Raw genomic sequence first — 22,195 nt, 5'->3', positions numbered from 1 at the left:
CCTGGATTAATTAGTTTCGATTTAAAGACAACAAGTAATTATCTTGCTATCACTCCAATTAATAATATATAAAAAAAAAAGATCAATGGCTTAATTTAATAATAAATATTCTATTAGCTGGTAATAAATTTATACAGAGTGCTATATCTAGATTTTTTTTATTTTTTAAAATAATAAAAATTGGATTAAATATTTGATGAAATTTAAAATATTTTCGTTTATTTTCATATAAATTTAATTAGTAATCATAATATAACAAAAAAGATATAATTTTATTAATAATGACTCAAATTTAGGTTAGTTTTATTTTTATTACTCATTTAGTTTCGTAAAAAGTTTTTTTACTTATTATAAAAGATTTTTACATTAAAAAAATAAAATAATTATTTTAGCGTTTTTATTTTTTTAATTTTTTATATTACTAAAAATTAGCTGGAAAAATCTTACTTCTTTTTCTAAAAGATTATAATTTTTAATTAATATTAAAAATAATTTTTTTTACTTTCAAGAGATAGAATGACATTGCTCTCTTTTCCCATTTTTGTAAACTTTTTGTTTTTTTTTTGAAATGGCCATTTTTGTAAGTTTTATTGGTAGTATATTTGTTTAGCGAGAAAGATTGTCTAGGAATATGTAATAATAAAGTAAAATGATTTTTTAATGTAAAATTAAAATTAAAATTAAAGATAAAACAAAATAAACTTTAAAATTGATGACGGTATACGAAAATCGTCTCACAAAAATAGAAATAATATACTATTCAACAATTGCATTATCATGCATCGTACTCAAATTTTTAATGGCATATGCTTTTTCTTTATTTGATGTTGAAGCTCACTACCAATTTTCGAATTTACAACTAACCAAAAATGAAAACAATGATACCTCAGCTATAGTCGGTATCTAAATTAAAATTATAAATAAATCATCATTATAATTATGACGGTGGATAGAAATTCAGTTTTTCAACACAATCAACTGTTTATCCCTTTTCCCTTTTTTTTCAATATATTGGGGGGGGGGATTATACTTTCTCTGAATGCCAAGGAATATAGGAATATAATCTCCATAGCAAGTTCGTCTAATTATTCTATGCGTTTTCATCTCAGATAAACCCATGGAAGTCTTAACAGTAGAGCACCTAAAATTCTGACTTCCACTGGAAAGGTTACCAAAAATTTCAAAGAAAAGGTGCCGAGCGAAAGCAACTCAAAAAATCTATTTTGACCTTTGCTGGGTATAACGTAAGATTCCATATACATCTATGATTCCTGGAGGAAAAACAGGATCACTTGCTGCCCTTGTTGCAACCTTTGCCACTGCACTCACATTCACAGGCGGAGTGAACAGGGGTCCAACAACTGGAATCTGGTTAAGCGGTTTTGCATGTTGAAGAACCTGCGGGGACGTGTACGATGTTAGTGAATCACAAAATAATAGGAACAAATAACAACTCGTCGCACACAATATATTCCTGAGCTTGTAGATCCTCTACGTTTCTTTCTCAAGCATTTTATGCTCGACAAATAATTAAAGGGAATATAACCGGGAGTTCATTTCAAGAAACTTTATTTTCATATCTTCAAAACAAACAAGTTGGAGCTTTTTCTTACCCCTCATATTTCTGCTTAATCAGGGGAAGAGAGAGGAAGGGACTCGGGGGAGCCAACCAACCTCCCTCCAATTTCCCCATATATATATATATATATATGAAAAAAAAATTGTTTTAATTATTGACCCCTCCAAAAGTTATTTTTTATTATTACTGCTATATAAATTATGTGAAATATTATAACTATTCATTTCTTATTATATATTAACTTAACTAATCATATTCTATTATTACCTCCATTACCTCCGCCCAATACTAACTGTAATTTTAGAGATTTTTTTTTCAAATTATCTATTACTTTGAAAACTTTAAGGTATTATTAATTTTTATTTCTATATATACCCTTACTAATTTTTAAATCATTTAATATCATTCAATACTAATATGTGAAAAATGTAAGACCATCTGCAGGGTATTTTAGACAAATTATTATAAACTTTTCTAAAATTAAGGCTATTAATTAGTCTTGTTGGTTTTGATGAATAAACTTTAAAGGACAGACATTGTGGGATGAAACTAGTAATATTTTTTTTGGAATATAACGTTATCCCCTCAAAATATATATATAGAGAAAAACTGTAGTTAACTAAATTTTGAATCAATTATATGTATAATATTTGCCCCTCAAAAAAAAAAATCTGGCTCCACCATGTCAACAATCTATGAATTAAGAGGAAATACAAATGCGGTAACTTTTGAGAAGTATGAAGCTAAAGACAATATAATTGAAGGGAGTAAAAGCAAATTATCCAGTTGAATCTGCCGCAACTTGGTGTCTTGATGGATAATTAACTTCATTTTCATATCTATGTCCAGCATAACTGGGTTAGGGAGACCTAATAGTAAAGAAAAATATATGAGGAAGCACAAAAAGTTACCATCTCCATTGGAGAACCAATTACGCCTAGAGGTATTTTCATGCTCCCAACACTGCGAGTCCCATAAATAAACCCAGGCCTGAGTATCACTCCTGAACAAGGACAAGAAATACATTTATTGAGTAGTGTCCCATTATTGATTATTCCAAGGATCATAGTAACTAATAGCTATACTTTGGTGTCCAGCTGCAAGGAAGTTAAAATCAAATTAACAGCAAATAGATTAGTGAAAAATAACCACAAGATTTTATATAAGCCCTGATTAAGATTCCTGACACACCGTATATGAGGATACGGAAAAATAATTGCATTTGGTGAAAGAGAAATTTAATGACTCCAACCTAACAACTTCTTCGAGTCTTTTAAACCTTCAGTTCTTTCGGAATTCCAAACAAAATTGTTAGAAATACACCTGCATTTATCTCATAATGATGGAGAGAAAGTTTACCTCCATAAGGAAACTTTGTTAGTAACTCTGTTTCAGCAGCTCTCTACTTCAAAGAGGAAGAGTAACGATTTTAAGTTAGATGAGAATTATTAGAACAAACGGAAAGGTAATCAATATTTTGACTACATTGAAAGAATGGTCGTGTTTTGGCATAATGAATGCATATTTAACTTCATATTGGAATCTTTGGAAACTCAACATGGTAAACACAACAAAATATGGTAATCAGATATATTCACAACAATAAAATAAAATGGTCAGCGTATGTTTTTGAAATCAGCCCTCGTTTGAGACCAAAGATAGTAATAAAAAAGTTAAAACATCAACATGACTTCAGTTCTCTGAATCAACTATACATTCCTAACTAACAAGTGAAAGAAGTAAATGAGTAGTCAAGATAGTACCTTTCCCTCATAGTATCCCTGCAGCAAATAATTGGCCAGTCCAAAGTCAGCAGCAGAAATATACACAAATCTTTTTACACCTGTAGACAAAAGTGTTGCGCCCATCATCCAGGCAAATAGAGTTAAGTTAAAGCCAACCGAAAAAAGGAAAATTAAATAGGAGGAGAAATTGATGCAGGCATGCGGCAAGAAATCTATTAGTATGAGAAAAAGGGATTGCCATCATCTCTTGAATTGCCAATTATCTACGTTGATGGTCCAATAAGTAGGGAAAGGAAGAAAGGAAGAAGTGACAAAAACCATAAATAATTCAAGAGAAAAACAATATGGGTCCAACATCGCAAAGGTAGACATGGAAGAAGCATGCAAAAGCAGAAAGAACCATGGAAAAAAAAGGAGGGGAGGGGAGGGGGGGAACAAAAACATAGCACTTAGATTAATAACCTTTACCCATGTGAAAAATACAAATACAACAGTAGCCCTGCATGATACCTAAAAAAGATACCTCACACACACTTAATCAACGTCTCCTATGAGCAATATTATAGGATAACTTATAGATCACATCAATCTTCTATGCTTTTAACGTACAAGGCACCACTCTCCTGAAAAATCCAACGCAAGTTAACTTCAAATAAACTAGGATTTCCTATTAAAATCATGCCCTTAGTCTTATATTTCCTGGGATTTTATATTGCCCCCCATTCGGCAGTTAGATGGCAACAAAATTTTCAGCTACCTAATATCCATACCTTGTTCTGAAGCAGCTCTTATTGCATTGATGTTTGCAGTTCCATTAATCTTATACATGTATGAGTTTGAACCAAAACCACCAACGCAAGAAATCTAGAAAGGTAAATTAATTAGCAAATTAGACCAGTTAATCTTCAAAGGAAAAGAATAAATATATTGTAATAAAATCCTGTGCAGAGAAACTTAATTAGGCAGATGCATGCAAAAACTTGGATTTTCTCAAGGTAGTAAGCTTAAATATTGAAATGGTAAGAAGTGACATACGACGGCAGAAACCCCATTAAAAGCTTCCTTCCATGAATCAGGTGAAAGAAGATCTCCTGGCAAAAGATAATGAATGCCAGAGAAAAGCTTTAGAGGCTTTGGAGGCATCATAACATCTCAAAGATAAGAAAAGCAAAAAAGTACTAGAGAAGAAGAGAGTAAACCTTGATGCCAGGTTACAGCATTAGCCCATGAATCATGTAATGATGACCTACCAGATCTGAAAAGAAGTAGGATAAATTAAACGAAGAAAGAAATATAATATGCATTCAAATAATTCATACCATGAGGTAGAGGCCAACTGCTCAAGTACAACAAAGATCTTTAAAACTGTTAAATTGCCACATTAATTTGAGATAGGAGTAATGTAATCCTTATAAAGCCTTAGACACTCCTTCCACTTTAAGCTAGCTTTTAGGATGAGTTAAACTCGACTTATTTTCTTAAGATGTTATAAGAGCTTCCTTATTCAATATTGCACCTCCTATAAGTGTTTCACGCCCCAAGCATTTGGTCTTGGGCATGACCAGAGTATGTTAAATTCCCAAATCAGTTTGGGATAGAGGTAATGTATAAGGTGGAACATTTCTCAGTTTAAACCAAAAATCGGAACCAAATTGGTTTAGTTCGGTTTGGTTTTCAGTCTAATAGGTACAGTTGAATTTGAAATTTTAAGAAATTTCAGTTTATTGGTTCAATTTGGTTATTTTTGTCAAAAAATAAAGAAAATCCGACCTGATTGAAAATGTTAAGCTGCATATACGTGTGTATATACAAACATCTAAACCTTTCCACTTTCCACAGACTCCAGTTTCCCCGGCCAGCCCTAATTTTCAATCTTTCCTTCCCTTGATCTCCCTTTCTTCTTTTTTTCTTCTCCTTCCTTCTCAATTCGTCGTTTCCAATGCCTTTTTCTTCCATTTTCTTCTTCTTATTCTCCTTCTCCTTCTTCTTCCTCCTCACTATTTCCGGTCCCTTTTCTACCGGCGGTCCCTCAATGACTCATCCCTTGACCTCCCTTTGTAACAATATAACTCGAGTTGTGGCTTTCCTTCCTTTCTGTGACACACCTCGTGGCATCAGTAGCGTCTAGCAATGCTTTGCGTTTCGCCTCTAGCTCTCTTCCCTCGATCTCGATTCTTGTGGAAGAATGTGTTGTTATGACAACAGATTTGGGTTTATGAGATGTGGTTTTTTTAAAAAAAAAATTGAGAAAAGGGATCTGTATTGTTGAGATATGTTTTGTATTGCTGAAGATATTTTGAAATAATGATTTGTATTATGAGTATAATAATAGCGTACACTATTATCTGCTCTATTAGCTTCTTTACATACGTAACAGAATTCAGTTTCAATGGTTATTCTATAATCAGAAATTCAGAATTTTCTCAATCAACAGGCACATTTTTAGACATGAACCCAAATGATTATCAATGATAACGAAAGGCAACTGAAGAACTATAACTGTGGAGAACCGTAATACCTGCTAAGGCTAGCAACAGATAAACCACGATCCAAGGCTTCTCTACAAATATGAGAGCCAACAAATCCATTTCCGCCCAACACAAGCAACTGAATTGAATTGTATATTGGTCAAATGTTCAACAGCAGAGAGAAAATATCTAAAGGACCAAAGCTAGTGTACAATTCTCAGGGCAGCATACCTTCTCCGTTGGTGGTGGAGGGACATCTACTGTTTCGGCTTCCTCTACTTTGAACGGTTCATCAACCTTATTAGAATCAGTTGACAGATGCCTACCATTCCTGGATGCAGCTACTATACTGTTTTCACAGAAAAAAAAAGAGAAGAGTCGGAACTTCGTAACCGCACAATTGGTACCACTACAAACTTGAGTATCTTAAGAACAACATGCGAAAAACAGTAGAAAACCCAATTTCACTTCTATCTCCCTCCTTTTGTCATCGTTAACGCACGCCCAAAATCTAATTTATGTAATATTCACGATAATTGATAATAACACACAAGCAATTTCAATGTAGCTCTACAATGGCATCTCCACTTCGCTACCTATGAATATAATTCAAAATTAAACCGACCAAAAAAAGAAAAGAAAAAAGAAGCATACTATAGTCTGGAGATGGATGATCTTGAACTGAACAGCCGTGACGCGACCGTCGTCATTTGAAATTTCCGATATTAGCCTTCTTAAACTTTTCTGATCAACAACAAGAGATTAGGTTTTTCAAGGATAGCCTTTGCCTTGAGCTCCAGCTCTCGAGTATCTAGCACTAGAAAAGTCAGGCTCGCTCACGCAGAAACCGATCCCCATTCCACAGGGGCAGCACACATGGCGCGTAATGAAGCGGACAGGTCGAGATGCCCATGTGGCTGGATGTGAACCTAGAGAAACTGGAAAGAGGAGGAGTTTGTGAAACTAATCCAAAGGACCTGAAAATGGTGTCCCCTTTACTTTTCATGACGTGGCAGATGAATAATTTTCTTTAATTAGAGAGGGATCTGATCTACGATCCAAAATGAGTGGGAGGAGTAGGCGCAATTATGTATAGTATAGAAGCGGATGTGGATGATTGCCACTTGGATTACGCAAGGAATGTCCACGTTTGAGGATCTTGGGCCAAACTAGTCCATGTTAGCTTGAGGCGAACATAAGATTGGGCTCCCTTCGGCCTTCACAAGAAACTCTCTGCTTTTTGAGGAGCTTGCTAATGAATTGACAAGGGCCAAATGAACGAGTGGTCTCTGCTTGCTTTGTAACTCTGACCCGCATACCAGTTAATTCCATCTTCGCTTAAAATGATTAAAGCCCTTGGATCAAATTTTTCTTGATTTAAAAAACTGTTGATAAATTTTTGCTTGTTGAAATTTCAGAAACCAAATCTCACTTAGATTTCCGTCATATTTGATCAATTTCTCATAGCATCTCAGTACTTGGGCCGACGTATGGCGGAGATCCCATCTGCATGTAGATGAGAGAGAATGTTCAAGTCATGTTAATCTGTTCTGTTTGACTAAACGATGCGTCGTTAGACGACGGATCTTGCGCATGACTGTCATCTTAAGATGGTAGGTCGCTGAAAAGATAAAGTCATGTTTCTATAGACGTTAGGAATAAAGAGTTTCATCTATCCATTTTCTTTTCTTTTCCTTTAATTTTCTGTTTTCGTTAATTCTTAATAAACAATTGCCAAGTATCAAATAATTTCTTTAGCTTAGATGTTATGCTTCTCTTGCAAATAAAACATTGTGGTTGTTTTGCAAAAAAATAATTTATATGTGAAATATATTTTTGTAAAAAGACAGTTTTGAAAAAATAATTTATTTTTTATTATTTAATTTTAATATTAAAAATAAAAAATATAGTTTATTTGTAGAAATTTTTGTGTTGAAAAAGTAATTTTGCTTAATATAATTTTTCCTTTCATTAAAAATATTTTTAAATAACTATTTTTCTATATAAAGGAAAACGCAAAGGAGTATGTGCATTTTTGAAGGTTTTAGAGTTTAGGTATCAAAAAAGAATATTTAGAAATGTGGTGGAGAAAAAATATTTAGCCGTTGTAGTCAAAGCCCCTATTTATTATTTTTTTTATTCTATTTTCTTCTCTAAATATTCTTTTTTGAACGCCTAAAATCTTGAAATTTCTATGTTTTTGTGGCTGTGAATCGTGTGAAATATGATAACAAGTTAAAAAGGGAAGGCAAGGTCAAAGGAAGTTGACGAGGGTTAACAAGAAAAGAGGAAGTAAAAATAACATTAAGTGAATTGATTCAATCACAGAAAATGCAATACAGTTTTAATATCTGAATTGAGAGCCTTAGATCAAATAATAAAATATTTAAGTTTCAATTGAATTTAACTTGAGCTAAAATAAACCTCAATTATTATCTACATGTATCTTAAAGCAGCTGAATCAGAAATATGAATTCAGTAACTCCTAAGAAATTAGAATTATCTTTGCACTGGAAATACTCTTATTGTGATCCAAATGATATACTTTATTTATCTTTAATAAATTACTAAGTGGAATTTCATATGTTAATTGGAGTGGAGGATTGAATGGTCTGCTTTTTCTGTCTCTATAGTTCTATTTCTCTGTATTGAAGCTGTCCCTTTAAAGATACCTGCCATGATTGAAACATTTCATTTTACTTTATCTGAAATGGTTTAAGCAAAATTTGTGCATGAGATGTGACTAGTCTTAGAAGGCCAGCAGTGCACCAACAAAATGGTCAGTGGGCTACACATTTTTGTTAGAATTCCGGAGGTGAATTTAGAATAGGATCCACTTCAACAACAAACTAAGTGGAGGAAGCTTTGTTCTCCATCCCCATTACACACCAACACCAACGTGGGAAATCGCCCATGGGTCAATTTTTCCACAAATCCACATGATGCCTTTTGTCAAATTTTTTTAATAAAAATATAAATGATATTGATTTCTAATAAATTTATCAATATTAAGCTCATTTTTGAAATTGTGAGATATGTAATTATGCTCAATTGTAGTTATTTGTAGTTTAATTTGAATATGTAACTAATTTGATCTAACTGAAATTCATTTAAATCAAAGCATTTTATATACAAACGAATATAAAGATTTGAATTTAAATGTATCAAAATGAATCATATATTTTCAGCAATCCAACCAAGCAATGCTTAGCTACAATGAGTGATATTTAATAAAACTATTTTATATACACGATTACATTATAAAATCTCTAGTATATATGGGTGTGCAAGGCAGGCAGGCAGCCAAATCTCACCTACAAACTACAAGCATATTATGTGGGTGGTGGGTCACCCTTATCTACAAAGAAGAAAACATATAGCAATCAGAAAAGAAAAAAAAAAAAAGTTTACGTCACAGATCCACCCAAGTTGGAGAACTAGTGCTCTCTCAAATTTGTGTTGTGACAGGTGATTCCAACACAATATCTCTGAGACAGTTTTTTTTTTTAAATAAGGGTAAAATATATTTTCGGATCTGATATTTTTAGTAAATGAAATAATTAAATTAATTTAGACAAATAGTGGGGTGGGGTGATTATCCAAGTGGGTCTTCCACAATTAGTGGGTTTCTCAATGTCTATTATCATATGATTACCAACGATTCTGTATGGTGATGGCGTACCATTTTATTCTCTCTTCTTTAATTAGGATATATTCAATCGGCTTAATTATTATAGTTTTGGTTTTTCATAGCTCAAACACAAACAGCCTAGGGTCGCCACACACACTCAACAATATACATTATCTCAATATCTATCCTTACCACCACTTTGCTTGCTTCCAATAGGCCTTTGGTGCATAATTTAACCAACAAAGAATATGCTTTTATCAAAATCAAATTATTATTGTATTAATCTGAATCAATTCAGTAATTAAATACCCATTTCTTCCTAAAAAAGTGCATTTATATATCTTAATTTACATAAATATTGATTTAGAATGATGTGGTCAATTTAGTGTTAAAAAATAATTTGGTGAGTTAAATCCCTCTTTAAGGAAGTTGTTATATTTTTTTCACATTAACTAATAGTTATAGAATAGGGTATTGATTTAGTACATTAAATCAAGCAGGATCTGTTATACAAATAAGATGAATAATTTTCCTTTATTTTGAAATGAAGATAATGCATGCATGATCAAGTACAAAAGTGGAATCTAATTATCTACTGAAGTTTAAAGAAAAGTAAAGTTGTACTAAGTTGAAGAATACAATAATAGGATGCATTTGTAGCTTTAAACCTTTTAAGTGGAAGATGGAGAATATCTATTTGGCAATTAAAAAAATAATATATATTCTAAAAATATACAAAATTTTTTTTTTTAAAAAAAAGAAAGGAATAATAGAAACAGTATATGAATAAAAAACATAAAGGATACGCTCATTACGTAAACCGTACATAATAAGCCAATGTGCTTAATTTGATGCACAGTTTTAATATCAGTGTGCTCAATTTATATCTCCAAATGTCTCAACTCAAACCATTCATTCAACTTAATTAACAAACTAAATAAAGTCAACTCATCAACCAATTATAAAAACCTGCATTATTATTATTATTATTATTATTATTATTATTATTATTATTATTATTATTATTATTATTATTTGATATTTTAATTTAAATTCGACAACTTTTAATTATAAAAAACTTTAAATTATTATCTTCCAACAATATTTAAAAGATTTTTTTACAAAAAGCATATTTTCTTAAAATTTTGATTGTTTTTAGTAACATTAAACTAAAACTATAGGTTAAATTGTTTGGGAGCTCCATTGGTCAGCTTTGTTTGTAGTTGAGATAATGAACTTGGTCCATGCATGTTTGCTTTGCTTAGAGGAAAGGGAAAGGGATACAATAGAGTAGTATGAAGCATTAGTCCTTGCAAGTCTACAATTATGAGATGGTGGAAGGTGATGAAATTGGCACTAAACCACAATAGGCTCATTTTGTGCCAATTAGATTATGTGTTGTGACTTAGAAATCCACCTACGTTAGTGCTTTTTAACTTGAAGACTTGGTTTAGAGATTATCGAACTCAAAGAGGGCCAATAGCCGAGAGCCTAAACACCGAAAGGAAGGGCCGCTGCTGCCTGCTGGGACGGAGCAAATCAAAGTTATAAAAGTGGTGTCTGCTGGGGACAAGCCTAAGTGCTAAAATGCCTCACTTCCCAATAATTTTCCAAACTTCTTGGGCCCCATTCCCACTTATCACCCACCTGAGCTGCCCCAGCTTTCGTCCGTTCCTTTTGCCCTAGGTGAGATCAAGAGTTTTATAAAAATTTAATTTAATTTATTTTTTTTCAATAATTCTTCTATTTAAGATAAAAATTTTAATTTTTTATAACATAATTCTTGCAGAATTTGAATTTTTTCATTCAAAATAAATCATATTAAATGAGAGGTTAATGAAAAATTATTCACTAAAACAATTAGATATTTAACCATTTTTCATTATGAAACTTACATTCAACTCATCAAAATAAAGGGCTCCATCTCCATGCTCATCCTATCTTCTTATCTTTTTCTTTTCTTTTCCTTTAATAGGTTGCTTCTGCCTGATTTTCTTTTCTTTTCTTTTCTTTCCCAAGAAAAAGAAGGAATTTATAAAAGATTACTCAAAAAGTGACAATGAAGGGCCTTGTCACAAGGCTGACTTTAAATCAATCAGTATTCTGTGCAGCTGTACATCTAAAAATATCGGCACAGGAAAACAAATGTAAAGAAGAAATTTGAAAGAAGCATTATGCAGTTGGCTTATTATTCAGCTAGATTTCACGAGTGAACCGACTCCGTCTACTGTTGAACTAACATTTTAAATGCAAAACCAAATCAATCATTATTTTAAATTTTATAATTTCCTACTCCTTATATTTTAAAAATACAACGAGACTAATGGAGTTATTTCTCATTATTATAAATATCTAACAATAATATTTTTTTTTGAAATAGCTCGTCGTTTTTAAAATAAAAATTATTAATAAAAAATAATTAAGTGAATTGAAATAAAAATATTTCAAGATTTTTCATTTAAATTTAAAAATAAAATGAAGTAAATCACTCTAATAAATTCACACACAGTAGATATTTAGGCTAATAAGGTTTTCTTTGAGTACAATTGGATTTGGTTGAAATTTGGGCCCAAAAACGATCTTAGTATTTATCGGATAAAATCTATTATTATGAAAAAAAAAAAAAAAGATAAAATCCATTAATAACTTTTTTTTTTTTCCACAATGCATGTGCATGTTGGGTAATTGCCAATAATCAAATCTATGTCAAAGTGTTGAGGAAATACTAACAGCGTCTTTTCTCCTCATTTTTTTTTTCTAATAAAAAATATCCTATAAAGCTATTAAATTAATTTTTTTATTAGTAAAATATTTTATTTATTTATCTATTTAAACTCTCAAAACATTGAATACCAATTATTATATAATTATTCTTCAATCAACAAAATGATAAAATGCCATCAAAAATTTTTTTGATAAAAATAATATCATAATTTTAAGGAGAGGTCAATCGCAGCTATCAAATGATTATAATAAAAAAATTATCTTCATATTATAAAATCCAAAGTTAATCTTTGCTATTTTTTTTTTCTGAAAAGGATTAATTTCCCTTTTACAGAATGGTGATTTTTCCTTGCAGGTAAAAAAAAAAAAAAAATCAGAAAGGGAATGATGAAACAAAGGAAAATCCATAATGGGTTGCTGCCACTTTACTCACAATGATCATGGTCTCTCTCTCTCTCTCTCTCTCTCTATCTATCTCTTTAGGCGCACATCTCATCACACACAATTCGGTGCGTTTTAACAGTTTCCTCCGAGTCTGATATGGGCCCAACCAATTTAAAAGCTTATTTGGGAAAATATTGCATCACTATCACTCACAAATTAATTAAAACATATATATTGCCTTGCACACTCATTGCTGAGTGGGGTCTTCGAATCATGCCTCATTTTAAATCATTTTATCATCAAAATGAGATGTTGATTGTGATTTGCTTAAACCCTAGCTTTTATTATTTTATATATCTATGGTAAAATAACAAAATGACAACGTTTCATCTCCTTAATTTTTAATAATGGGTAGTGCTTACTTTTCTAAGTTTGTGCATAAATCTTACAATTGCATGCTTATTTAAGAAATTAATTCATTCTACAATATAATTTATTCATAAAACACTATGCATCAAATCTTGTCTAGATCTTGATAAATTAAATTATTAAAGGTTTAAAACTTGTAATTAATATATATTACCATACAAATTGTTTTTTTTTTTAATTTAATATCAAAGTATTTTTTTTATATTTGTGTAGGGTCATTTACTGTTCATATTTAAACAAATACTTCACTTATTTAGAGTATATGATTCATTGCTTTTGGATGCATTCTCATCTTTTTTCTTTTAGAATTCAATTTATTCATTTCGATTTTTTGTAAAAAAAAAAAATAGAGATGATAATACTATTTTATTAGCTGTTATTAGATTTAAAATAAAATTAAAAATTAAAAAAAACAAGTAAAATTAATAAATCACTAAAATAAATTAAATTGAATTGATCCTAACTCTATCCAATTTGATTACTCAATTCAATTTGATTTGTTACAAAATTTTAATTTTTAATTCTTTTTTATAATAAATTGAATATATAAATATATATTTGACATGAATTTAAATATTGCAATATGGTGGTGGAAACTGGAAAGCAACACAACAATATCTCCATGTAAAAGGAAATTATTCCCTCCAATTCTTTCTTTCTGTTTTTTTTTTTTTTTTTTTTTTTTTTTTTTTGCGTTTCATATAAATTAAACATATATATAATTAATATAATTAAAAAGTAATAAATTTTATACTATTCTACATTTCATTTTGTTTCATTAATAATTTATTATCAAAATTAATAAATTTTACTTTTTTTTTCAATATATATTAAATAGGTATACATTAAGAAACTGATTGAACAAATTATTTATTATTTACGACGAATGAAAAAAAAAAAGCCTAATTTTTATAGAGTGAGAGTAATTTTCAATCGGTTGCATTGTAAGTGGGTAAGTTGTAATTCAGAATCCTGTCTCATTCCATCCTGTGATGGAAACTTATGAGGCAGCTTGGAGTATCTAAAATTGATCCCTCATCTCATATGCTGCCCTAATTTTCCATTCATCAATCAAATTTAAATTCCAACATATTGGTATGTTGTTCCGTAAAAAATATTTAATTTTTTTATTTGTTTTTTTTTTCTTTGAAACGGAAAGAGTCTTAATCTAATCATCTATGCTTGCTTTTTTTATATATCCAGCATTTATTTAATTCATCATCACAAGCGTAACTTTTTTTTTTTAAATTCTTCACAACGTCAATTAAATTTTCTGTCAAAAATACCTTCTTTGATACATTAATTAATTAGCTATGTTCAAAATTTATTTAAAATATTTTTTTGGTATATATATTTTTAAAATTTTAAAGTTAAATTAGCACATTTTAATCACAAAAAGTATAAATAATTAAATAATTTTTTAAACCGCATTTACAGTGATATTTTTAAGTCCAAACGGGTTTTAACTTAATTTTTGACAAAAATGAAAAATATGAATGGCAAATTGTTTAGAACTTTCCTATGAAATTAGGAACAGCACACGATGTTGATGATCTTTGCGCTTGACAAATTAAAAGGAAAACAAGATTCACGCAACGCAACTGCAGTGAAAAATAAAATCGTATCAAATAAAATATTTACGTACATCCTTTCTGTACAGGATTTTCGATTAGAGTTTAGAGAAGCTATTGGTATGAGGTTGGAGCAGCTCATAAAATTTTACCCATCAATTTAAATGTAAAAGATCATTTTGTTTCATATATTAATTCACATAAATTGAATTTTGGTAAGAATCGCCGACCATCATAGGATTTCACCATCAGCGCTCACATCTCCCAACGGCAAACATCCTTCCAAAAGCAGTAAGCAGCTACACCTGGACACAGAGGATCCTGTTTCAAGATGTATACATACATAATATACACATACGCATGAAAAACATTAAGGAGGCAGGGCCAAATCCGTGAACCCAAATGAAAAAGCAGAAACTCCACATCTCTCTCTCTCTCTCTCTCTCTCCGCTTATAAATATCGCCTCTTCCCTTTCTCTGTCTCTCAGGTTGTATGCCTTGTTTTCTCTTACCTCTACCAGCCATCTCTCTCCTCAAGATTCAGAAGAGTGAGAAATAGGTTCAGAGAAGCAACAAAATGAGACCTGGTAGAACCCTCACCTCCACCGCAACAAAAATCACCTCATTTCCACCTCCAGCCATCACGCAACAACGCTCGCCATGGCACTCTCCGGTGCCTTACCTCTTTGGAGGTTTGGCTGCGATGCTGGGCTTGATTGCTTTTGCTTTGTTGATCTTAGCTTGCTCTTATTGGAGACTTTCTGGTCGTTTAGATGATAATGAAGGTGGTGATCAGAGAGATCTTGAAAGTGGTAATGAAAAAGAGGGAGATGAAGGCAAGGCAGGGAAGATATATGAGGAGAAGATTTTAGTGATAATGGCTGGTGATCAGAAGCCAACGTTCTTGGCCACTCCTGTCTCTAGCAGAGCTTCCTCTCTCGGTGAGAAAGATGCCAAGATTGAGAACAAAGAGGAAATGAAGACAGAAAATGGTGATAAAACAAAGGAGGACATTGGTAACCATGTTCAGACGACTACAGCTGCAATAGCATCAGAACAACTGCAAGAAGAAGAAGGACATAGAGAGACTCAAGAGACTGGACAAGCTCAGGAACAAAATCATTGAGCTGCTATTTTTTCCCCCTCTCTGGAGAGGATGGATTTTGCTTTCAAGGATCCAGAGAGCTCTCCTCTCAGTTTTCTTTTTAATATTTTTTTTTTTCTGTTGGGTTTTCGTTTTTGTTCCCTTTTTCGCCGGAAAGTGTACATTTTTCTGAGATTAAATAGATTTGAGCATGAGAGAGTTTTCTTTCCAGCCAAATTTCAGAGATACTAATCATAGTTTCTGCTGCTTTCTCCGCAATTTTAAAAATTTCATGCATCAGTGACATACAATTAAAGTTAAATTTGTTGTTCTCTTTCTGAAACCATATATATGCAAAAAGAAAGCACTCAAACAAATGGGTAAGGAACTTGGATCAAGATTATTTAAAAAAAGAAAAGAAAGACGGATGACATTGCACGGAATCATCTTTTGTATCTATTGTTAATTCACTTGAAGCTCTAATGGAGAATAAAGTTTAAAAAAAAAAATGACTTGAACAGATTCTCTTTGTAATAAGTTCTCTAGCTCTATTTTTTTTTTCTGCGGTGAAATTCTTCCGGCGAGCGGTGAAGTCAGGTAGTCGGAGGAGACACCAAAAAGCAGAGAATAGACAGGAGAAAGAAAGATGAGGTCATCCATTTGTTGTGTTTCTCGGGATGCAAAGAGGAGACACGTTCTGGGTTCTAATAGGTTAGTTGTGAGTGGGAAAGGACGTGTAAACTCAAGCAGCAACGGTTGTCTGCGCGGCGAGACGAAGCCGCATGCATTTGTTTTTTATGGAACGGAAAAATACGGCTCCAGCTATTCATTTCAATTTCGTCCTGCTTCCTATGAACAGATTGATTCCTAGTTCTTGTCCTATTTATTTATGTATTTTTTAATTAACGTGACAGGCTTTATATATATGTTAATATTAATTAAATTAGTTTTTTAAAAATTAATATTTTATTTAAAATAATTAAAAATTTATAATATAAATTATTTAACATACATGAATTAAGTATTTTAACCACTAAAAAACTAATAAATAAAAAAATTATTTGCATACGAAAACGACAAAAAAAAAAAAAAAAACTTGAAAGAAACATTAGCAAAGGCCTAAAAGAAAACGGCTTAACAAATGGTCCAACCAATTATTATTGGGCTAGGCTCAGCCTACTTTATTATTCAGAGTGTATGCCCGCTCCAGATTACCTTCTATGGCCTCTATTTTGAAGCTCCTTTCACTGTTAGATTCTAAACGGCGGCGTTTAGTTGTCAAAGCATCTTCAACTGGTTGCAATTTGCAAATTGCCTGCGTGAAGGTGTAGTGTCAGAGGGAGGAGCAAAATTAAAGCTCCAATAACAACAACGTATATGTGAATTCAAGGAAGTGATGCGGAGAGAATTTGCTGTTCAGTGAAAAACAAAATGGGCATTTTATTCAGTCGAATGTTTTCTTCTATTTTCGGCAATAGAGAAGCTCGAATCCTTGTACTAGGCCTCGACAATGCCGGAAAAACAACCATTCTCTGTAACTCTCTCGTTTACTGGCTTCCTCTCTCTGTTTCCCAGGATTTATACTTAGGTGTTCTTCTTTTATGATTCTGTCACTTTTGTTGTTCAGATCGGCTTCAAATGGGCGAGGTAGTCTCCACGATCCCAAGTAGGTCCTTTGATTTCACTTTCTAATCGTTTTTTTAATTGTCGTTTCTTTTTAATTGTATCTTACTTGATGCGGAATTTGATACATTTGTTTTGATGCAGCAATTGGATTCAATGTGGAAACTGTACAGTATAACAACATTAAGTTCCAGGTCTGGGATTTGGGTAAGTGGCTACTATTTTACGCTATACACAATCCATTAATCTCTCTATAATCTATATGCTCTGTTACAATTGATTTAAAATATAATAAAGGAAATTGGCATCCCCTGTATTCAAGTAACAAGTATATATGTAATCGAGGATTCAAAGTGATCTAATTTAGTTCTCCTTTGTAATCCTTGCTGTACATTGACCATTAGCTTTTATGTGGATGTAAGGTCCGCAAATAATGTTCATCATTCTTCTCATGTAGATTGTTTACTGATAAATTTACATTTAATCAATGGGAAGTCCCATTTTAGCTGGCTTTTGGTTTATGAGGTTAGGCATTATCGACTTTTTTCTTTTCGCCCTGTGATCACTCTAAATTAAATCGGTTTTGTTTGCTTTTGAAACAGGTGGGCAGACAAGCATCAGGTAACATTGTTACTTCATTCTGATTCTTTTGGAATAAAGTTTGTAATTGTAACCTATTTTCGAGAAGCAGCAATCTCATTAATGGTGGAGAAAAGATTTTCCATCCATTTGTAGAGATGCTTCTTTGCTTCATCATATCAACATGATATATTCATATGGAAGCTCATAGCTGCTACTGCCATTTTCCTAACACATAACTTGAGCAACTCTTTCTGATCATATATTTTATAACACAATATTTATGCTGAATATATGTGGATTTCATGATATCCATTTGAAGGTTTAATTCTTCATGTAGTTTAGGCTCTTTCATGTAGTATAGTCACTAAATATCAAAATGCTGTTAGTTGTGATAATGAAAGTGCAACTAAAATTATGCTTTAGGGTAAAGTATTATCTAATCATGATGCATGGTGCTGTTTGTGATACTTATTTTATTGCCATTATAAGCAAACTAGAAGTGTATCACTTTATTTCTGAACATTGATACTTACTAACATGTACGAACTACAATTGTTGAACCTGAACTAATGTAGCACTCAGTAATGCTTTTGATGTCTCTCAAGAACAAAATGCCTCAAGGGAAGTAACTAGAGGGATATACATCGTATGTTTCTCTTTATGAAATAAGTATACAAAATGTAAGTGAGTGGTGATTTGAATAAGGTTATGGTTTTTTCAATGATTAAAGCCATTCAGATCATTTACTTTTTTACCACTACAAGGTATTGCAGTCCAGGCTACAAAAATTAGGCTTGTAGAAATGCATAAGGCTTACCTCTGCCTCCCCACTCAATTTTAATAAGCCGGAATTAATAGAAGTGTTCATGCTAACTAGAAAATGGTAGTAAACAGGAGCTATAATAGTGGACCAACTTTAGGTTTAAATCTCAAGATTAGAGGATATACATTAAATCTTTGTTGCTTTTTTTTTTCCTTTTTAATCTTGGATGCATTCTGCATTGATTATACTTCTCAGAGCCTTCAGTCTCTGTGCATAATGGGAATGCCATGTGCTTTTATGTACTAGAATGAGAGAGAGAAAATCCTAATATTTGGTTGTTGCTCCTCTGCTGTTCTGCATATTTTGTAATCATGATCATTATTGATAGTAGTAAATCTTTGTGCATCTAGTATGCCATTATGCATACAGAATTTGTTTTGGTGCTTCTTTTCTGTCTTTTGTTTTACAGTACAATTATAGGGGAGGAATGATTACATTTGATGATTCAAGTTCCTTTTGGGGTGCTCATGTTGGCTGCCCTTAGTGTGTGGTCACCTACCTTGATTGTGTGCTGGAAATTTGGTGTTCTGTTCCTTGTTTAACTCCTTGTTGCTTCCCTTTTTGGGTAAATTTGTGTGTTTCTTTCAGGCCATACTGGAGATGTTATTTCCCAAATACCCAAGCTGTGATTTATGTTGTTGATTCAAGTGATACTGATAGAATTGGAATAGCCAAAGAAGAATTTCATGCAATTTTGGAGGTATTTTATTGGATAGAAATTGTTAAACAACCTATTTTACATCTGTTTATGAAAGGTATGAGGATGACGTTACAACTGTTGCTTTGTGAAAAGCTTGTCATTCTTGTGTTATAATTTTTGTTGAAGGATAGCTTAGCTGGCAATGACTGTTGAATTCTATCCCTTGCTGTCAGAGTTGAGGTATCTCTTTCAAGTGGAAGATAGTAAGATAGTTTTAAACTTACTTTGATTGTATAGTTTGACATTGACTAATGTGATTGTAGAAAAGACAAAAAAATTAACAAGCAGACGAAGAATGTGCAATCCCTTAATTTACCATGTGTACTGATATAGAAAATTTCAACTAATATTTGTCATTGTCAATGTGTCTATTGAGATGCAACTTGAATTATATGCCTAATGCAGTTAAGCTACTTATAAGGTACTTCATTTTAGACTGCATTAGATGGACATGCATTTAGGTTAGACATGTAGTTGATACTGGCTGCTTTGTGGCAAGGGGTGCTCTACTGATGGGAAGCATGGCATACTGTTATAGGACCATAGTTTGCTAAGTTCTTCTCTTTTTTTCTTTTCTTATAGTCTTACTTTAGAAATCAGAAAAAAGAAGATGGAGAAACAATGGCAAAAGGATCCTGTTGGTTTTTTGTCCTCTAATATATTGTACAGCTGTTAAAATAGTCATGCTATCATCTTTACTGGAAATTTTATTTTATTTTTTTTAAAAAAATGTTTTTCAATAAGAATATTGTAATTGTAATTTATGTAATTGAACCTTTTGGCAGGAGGAAGAATTGAAAGGTGCAGTCATACTTGTTTTTGCGAACAAGCAGGTTGAGTTTGCAAACATTTCTTCATCTTCTACAAATGAGAAAAGTAGTTCTTTTCTTCAGTTACATCACAGACTACTATATGTTCATTTATGGGTCAACTTCCACGACAGGCTTTCAATTTTCTGTATTGCATTTACACTATATGACAAAATGCAATTACATTGTACCAATCAAAAACTTTTTATCAATTATTGGAGATTCTTATAACATGTTGAATTTGTTGCTTATATGAGCAGGACCTCCCCGGTGCTCTTGATGATGCTGCTGTGACTGAGGCCTTGGAGTTGCACAAGATTAAAAATCGCCAATGGGCCATCTTCAAGACGTGTGCTGTTAAGGGTGAAGGCCTCTTTGAGGGCTTCGACTGGTAAGCATCCTTAATATTTTCTGGACAGAAGGGTTTTTCTTCAAAAGATTATGGATCAAGTAACTCATCACTTATGGTATGCCTTGATGCATCATAATAATTCTAGTGGCCTTTCTATTTAATATTTATAGATTTTGTGAACCCATCATTAGGAGCTCTATTTTGTTTTGCTATGCCTTCCTTTCTTACCCAATCTTAGTGTGCAATTTAGCCATTATTTTAATTTTATCAATTTCTTCACAACCATTCATATTGATATCAATATTAACAACCTCGCTCAAATTGAAAAGAAATTGTGTAATGTTCACGCCAAATCAAAATAATTATTTTCTTTTCTCATCCTTTCCCTCCCACCACGGCCTCCAACCCTTTCTCTCTCTCTCTCTCTTCCCACCGACCCTACTGGCAAAAAATGCCATTGCCACTTGAATTTATCTTAAATGCCCTACTCCTAAGGAACCACCTACATTTCCAAGCCCTCCAAAATCAATCTTGAAGCAAACAGCAGCAAACAACAGATCTAGGTATTGAACTAAGTTGCACAATAGTTGGGATTTTTTTTCAGTCACTGGCTGCCTCCATTTGTTTTCTTTTTTGCTTTCTGAGTGGCAACGCACCTTTGGCTTAGATTAAAGAGGGTTCCCCGGCCCTAATAAAGCATGGATAAGCATAGTTTTGATATTTGTGGAATTAGACAAATAAATTCAGAATTTTGATTGATTTTGCCAGGAATAGGAAATATTAATCATAATCTACAATTAAAAGGACCTAATGGAACTGGATATCAATTCAGGGTTTTCAGTTCTGATCAATCATGCAATGAAACTCTAGTTCGGTTCTTCCTAGTTCTTTTTAGCTGATCCTGACTGAAAATATGATTAATTGCAGGTTGAGTAACACTCTCAAGTCAGTGGGCAGCTAACTTTTCAGTGAAAGTGCATGGTAGGCAGGAGCGATCTTAATTGCTATGGCCATTGTTTATGCTTGGCATGCATTTCTTTTTTGTCATGTTCTATCTTCTTATTGGCCTCATTTATGGAGGCTATGCTTTTCGTAATAACAGCTCGAAGAGTTATGGTAGTGATTTACACAAAGATTTTGGGAGAAAAAAAATGCATTTAACGTGTTAACAGTTCTAGTTATTGCAATTTCTTTATTCTCTCTGTATATGCATGTTTCTCTAGGTACTTCAACCTTTGCTGTTAGATAAGACATTATCAATTAATCCAAGGTTATTTATTGAGAAAGTAAAACAAACGCATATATATGAGTTGGATGGATGTGAAAGGCAACTCTATTAAAAGTGGGAGGAGGGGAGTCTTCTCTTCTTTCCTTTAGATTATTTAGGCAACACACTACCTAAAACGAGTTTAGCTTGGGATCTTTAGGTTTGGTTTACAAAAGAGAGAACGTTGACTCAGAATTTATAAAAGCTGAAGCTTAAGCATTTATTATAGATCACAGGATTAATGGTTATGGGAGTAGGTGTTTATGACACATTATTGTTATCATCGCTTTATGCATGGACATAGAAAGTAGGAACTCAAACCTTTTAAATTTTTTTATTTTCTGTCATTTATTTTTTTAGTTGTTTCAAAATTATTGTCTATTTTTTTTACACTATATATAAATTAATTATTATAATCTTAATT

At 32.1% G+C, this 22,195-nt stretch overlaps 3 protein-coding genes across 3 annotated transcripts; 2 read left to right on the top strand and 1 right to left on the bottom strand.

Annotated features, from left to right (window-relative positions):
• Positions 1-1,050: 1,050 nt before the first annotated feature.
• Positions 1,051-6,752, bottom strand: LOC110604182 (uncharacterized protein At1g32220, chloroplastic). Its single transcript, XM_021742312.2, has 10 exons — positions 6,447-6,752; positions 6,024-6,141; positions 5,843-5,931; positions 4,524-4,579; positions 4,360-4,415; positions 4,095-4,188; positions 3,343-3,422; positions 2,939-2,981; positions 2,491-2,582; positions 1,051-1,398 (listed from the first exon to the last, which is right to left on the bottom strand). The coding sequence occupies exons 1-10, from the start codon at positions 6,500-6,502 to the stop codon at positions 1,219-1,221; spliced, it is 864 nt and encodes a 287-aa protein (XP_021598004.1). The 5' UTR covers positions 6,503-6,752; the 3' UTR covers positions 1,051-1,218.
• Positions 6,753-15,000: 8,248 nt separating this feature from the next.
• On the top strand, positions 15,001-15,846 carry LOC110604295 (protein GLUTAMINE DUMPER 5). Its single transcript, XM_021742462.2, has one exon. The coding sequence runs from the start codon at positions 15,109-15,111 to the stop codon at positions 15,655-15,657; it is 549 nt and encodes a 182-aa protein (XP_021598154.1). The 5' UTR covers positions 15,001-15,108; the 3' UTR covers positions 15,658-15,846.
• A 1,041-nt stretch (positions 15,847-16,887) lies between these two features.
• On the top strand, positions 16,888-21,685 carry LOC110604294 (ADP-ribosylation factor 1). The gene is made up of 8 exons (XM_021742461.2): positions 16,888-17,149; positions 17,243-17,281; positions 17,383-17,445; positions 17,841-17,859; positions 19,232-19,343; positions 20,129-20,176; positions 20,413-20,543; positions 21,432-21,685. The coding sequence occupies exons 1-8, from the start codon at positions 17,047-17,049 to the stop codon at positions 21,463-21,465; spliced, it is 549 nt and encodes a 182-aa protein (XP_021598153.1). The 5' UTR covers positions 16,888-17,046; the 3' UTR covers positions 21,466-21,685.
• The last annotated feature ends 510 nt before the right edge of the window (positions 21,686-22,195 follow it).

Source organism: Manihot esculenta, chromosome 16 (genome assembly GCF_001659605.2).
Source record: "Manihot esculenta cultivar AM560-2 chromosome 16, M.esculenta_v8, whole genome shotgun sequence".
Taxonomy (NCBI): Eukaryota; Viridiplantae; Streptophyta; class Magnoliopsida; order Malpighiales; family Euphorbiaceae; genus Manihot; species Manihot esculenta.
The sequence above is the reverse complement of the archived record's forward strand: the minus strand, read 5'-3'. Positions and strand labels throughout refer to the sequence as shown.

Excerpts from the sequence above, each read along its gene's own strand:
- LOC110604295 (XM_021742462.2), top strand. The coding sequence starts at position 15,109 with ATGAGACCTGGTAGAACCCTCACCTCCACCGCAACAAAAATCACCTCA.
- LOC110604294 (XM_021742461.2), top strand. The coding sequence starts at position 17,047 with ATGGGCATTTTATTCAGTCGAATGTTTTCTTCTATTTTCGGCAATAGA. Across the intron at positions 20,177-20,412 it reads TTGTTTTTGCGAACAAGCAG|GACCTCCCCGGTGCTCTTGA; the intron begins GTTGAGTTTGCA and ends TTATATGAGCAG. Across the intron at positions 20,544-21,431 it reads CTCTTTGAGGGCTTCGACTG|GTTGAGTAACACTCTCAAGT; the intron begins GTAAGCATCCTT and ends GATTAATTGCAG.
- LOC110604182 (XM_021742312.2), bottom strand. The coding sequence starts at position 6,502 with ATGACGACGGTCGCGTCACGGCTGTTCAGTTCAAGATCATCCATCTCC. Across the intron at positions 4,416-4,523 it reads TGCTGTAACCTGGCATCAAG|GAGATCTTCTTTCACCTGAT; the intron begins GTTTACTCTCTT and ends ATCTTTTGCCAG. Across the intron at positions 4,189-4,359 it reads TTAATGGGGTTTCTGCCGTC|ATTTCTTGCGTTGGTGGTTT; the intron begins GTATGTCACTTC and ends TTACCTTTCTAG.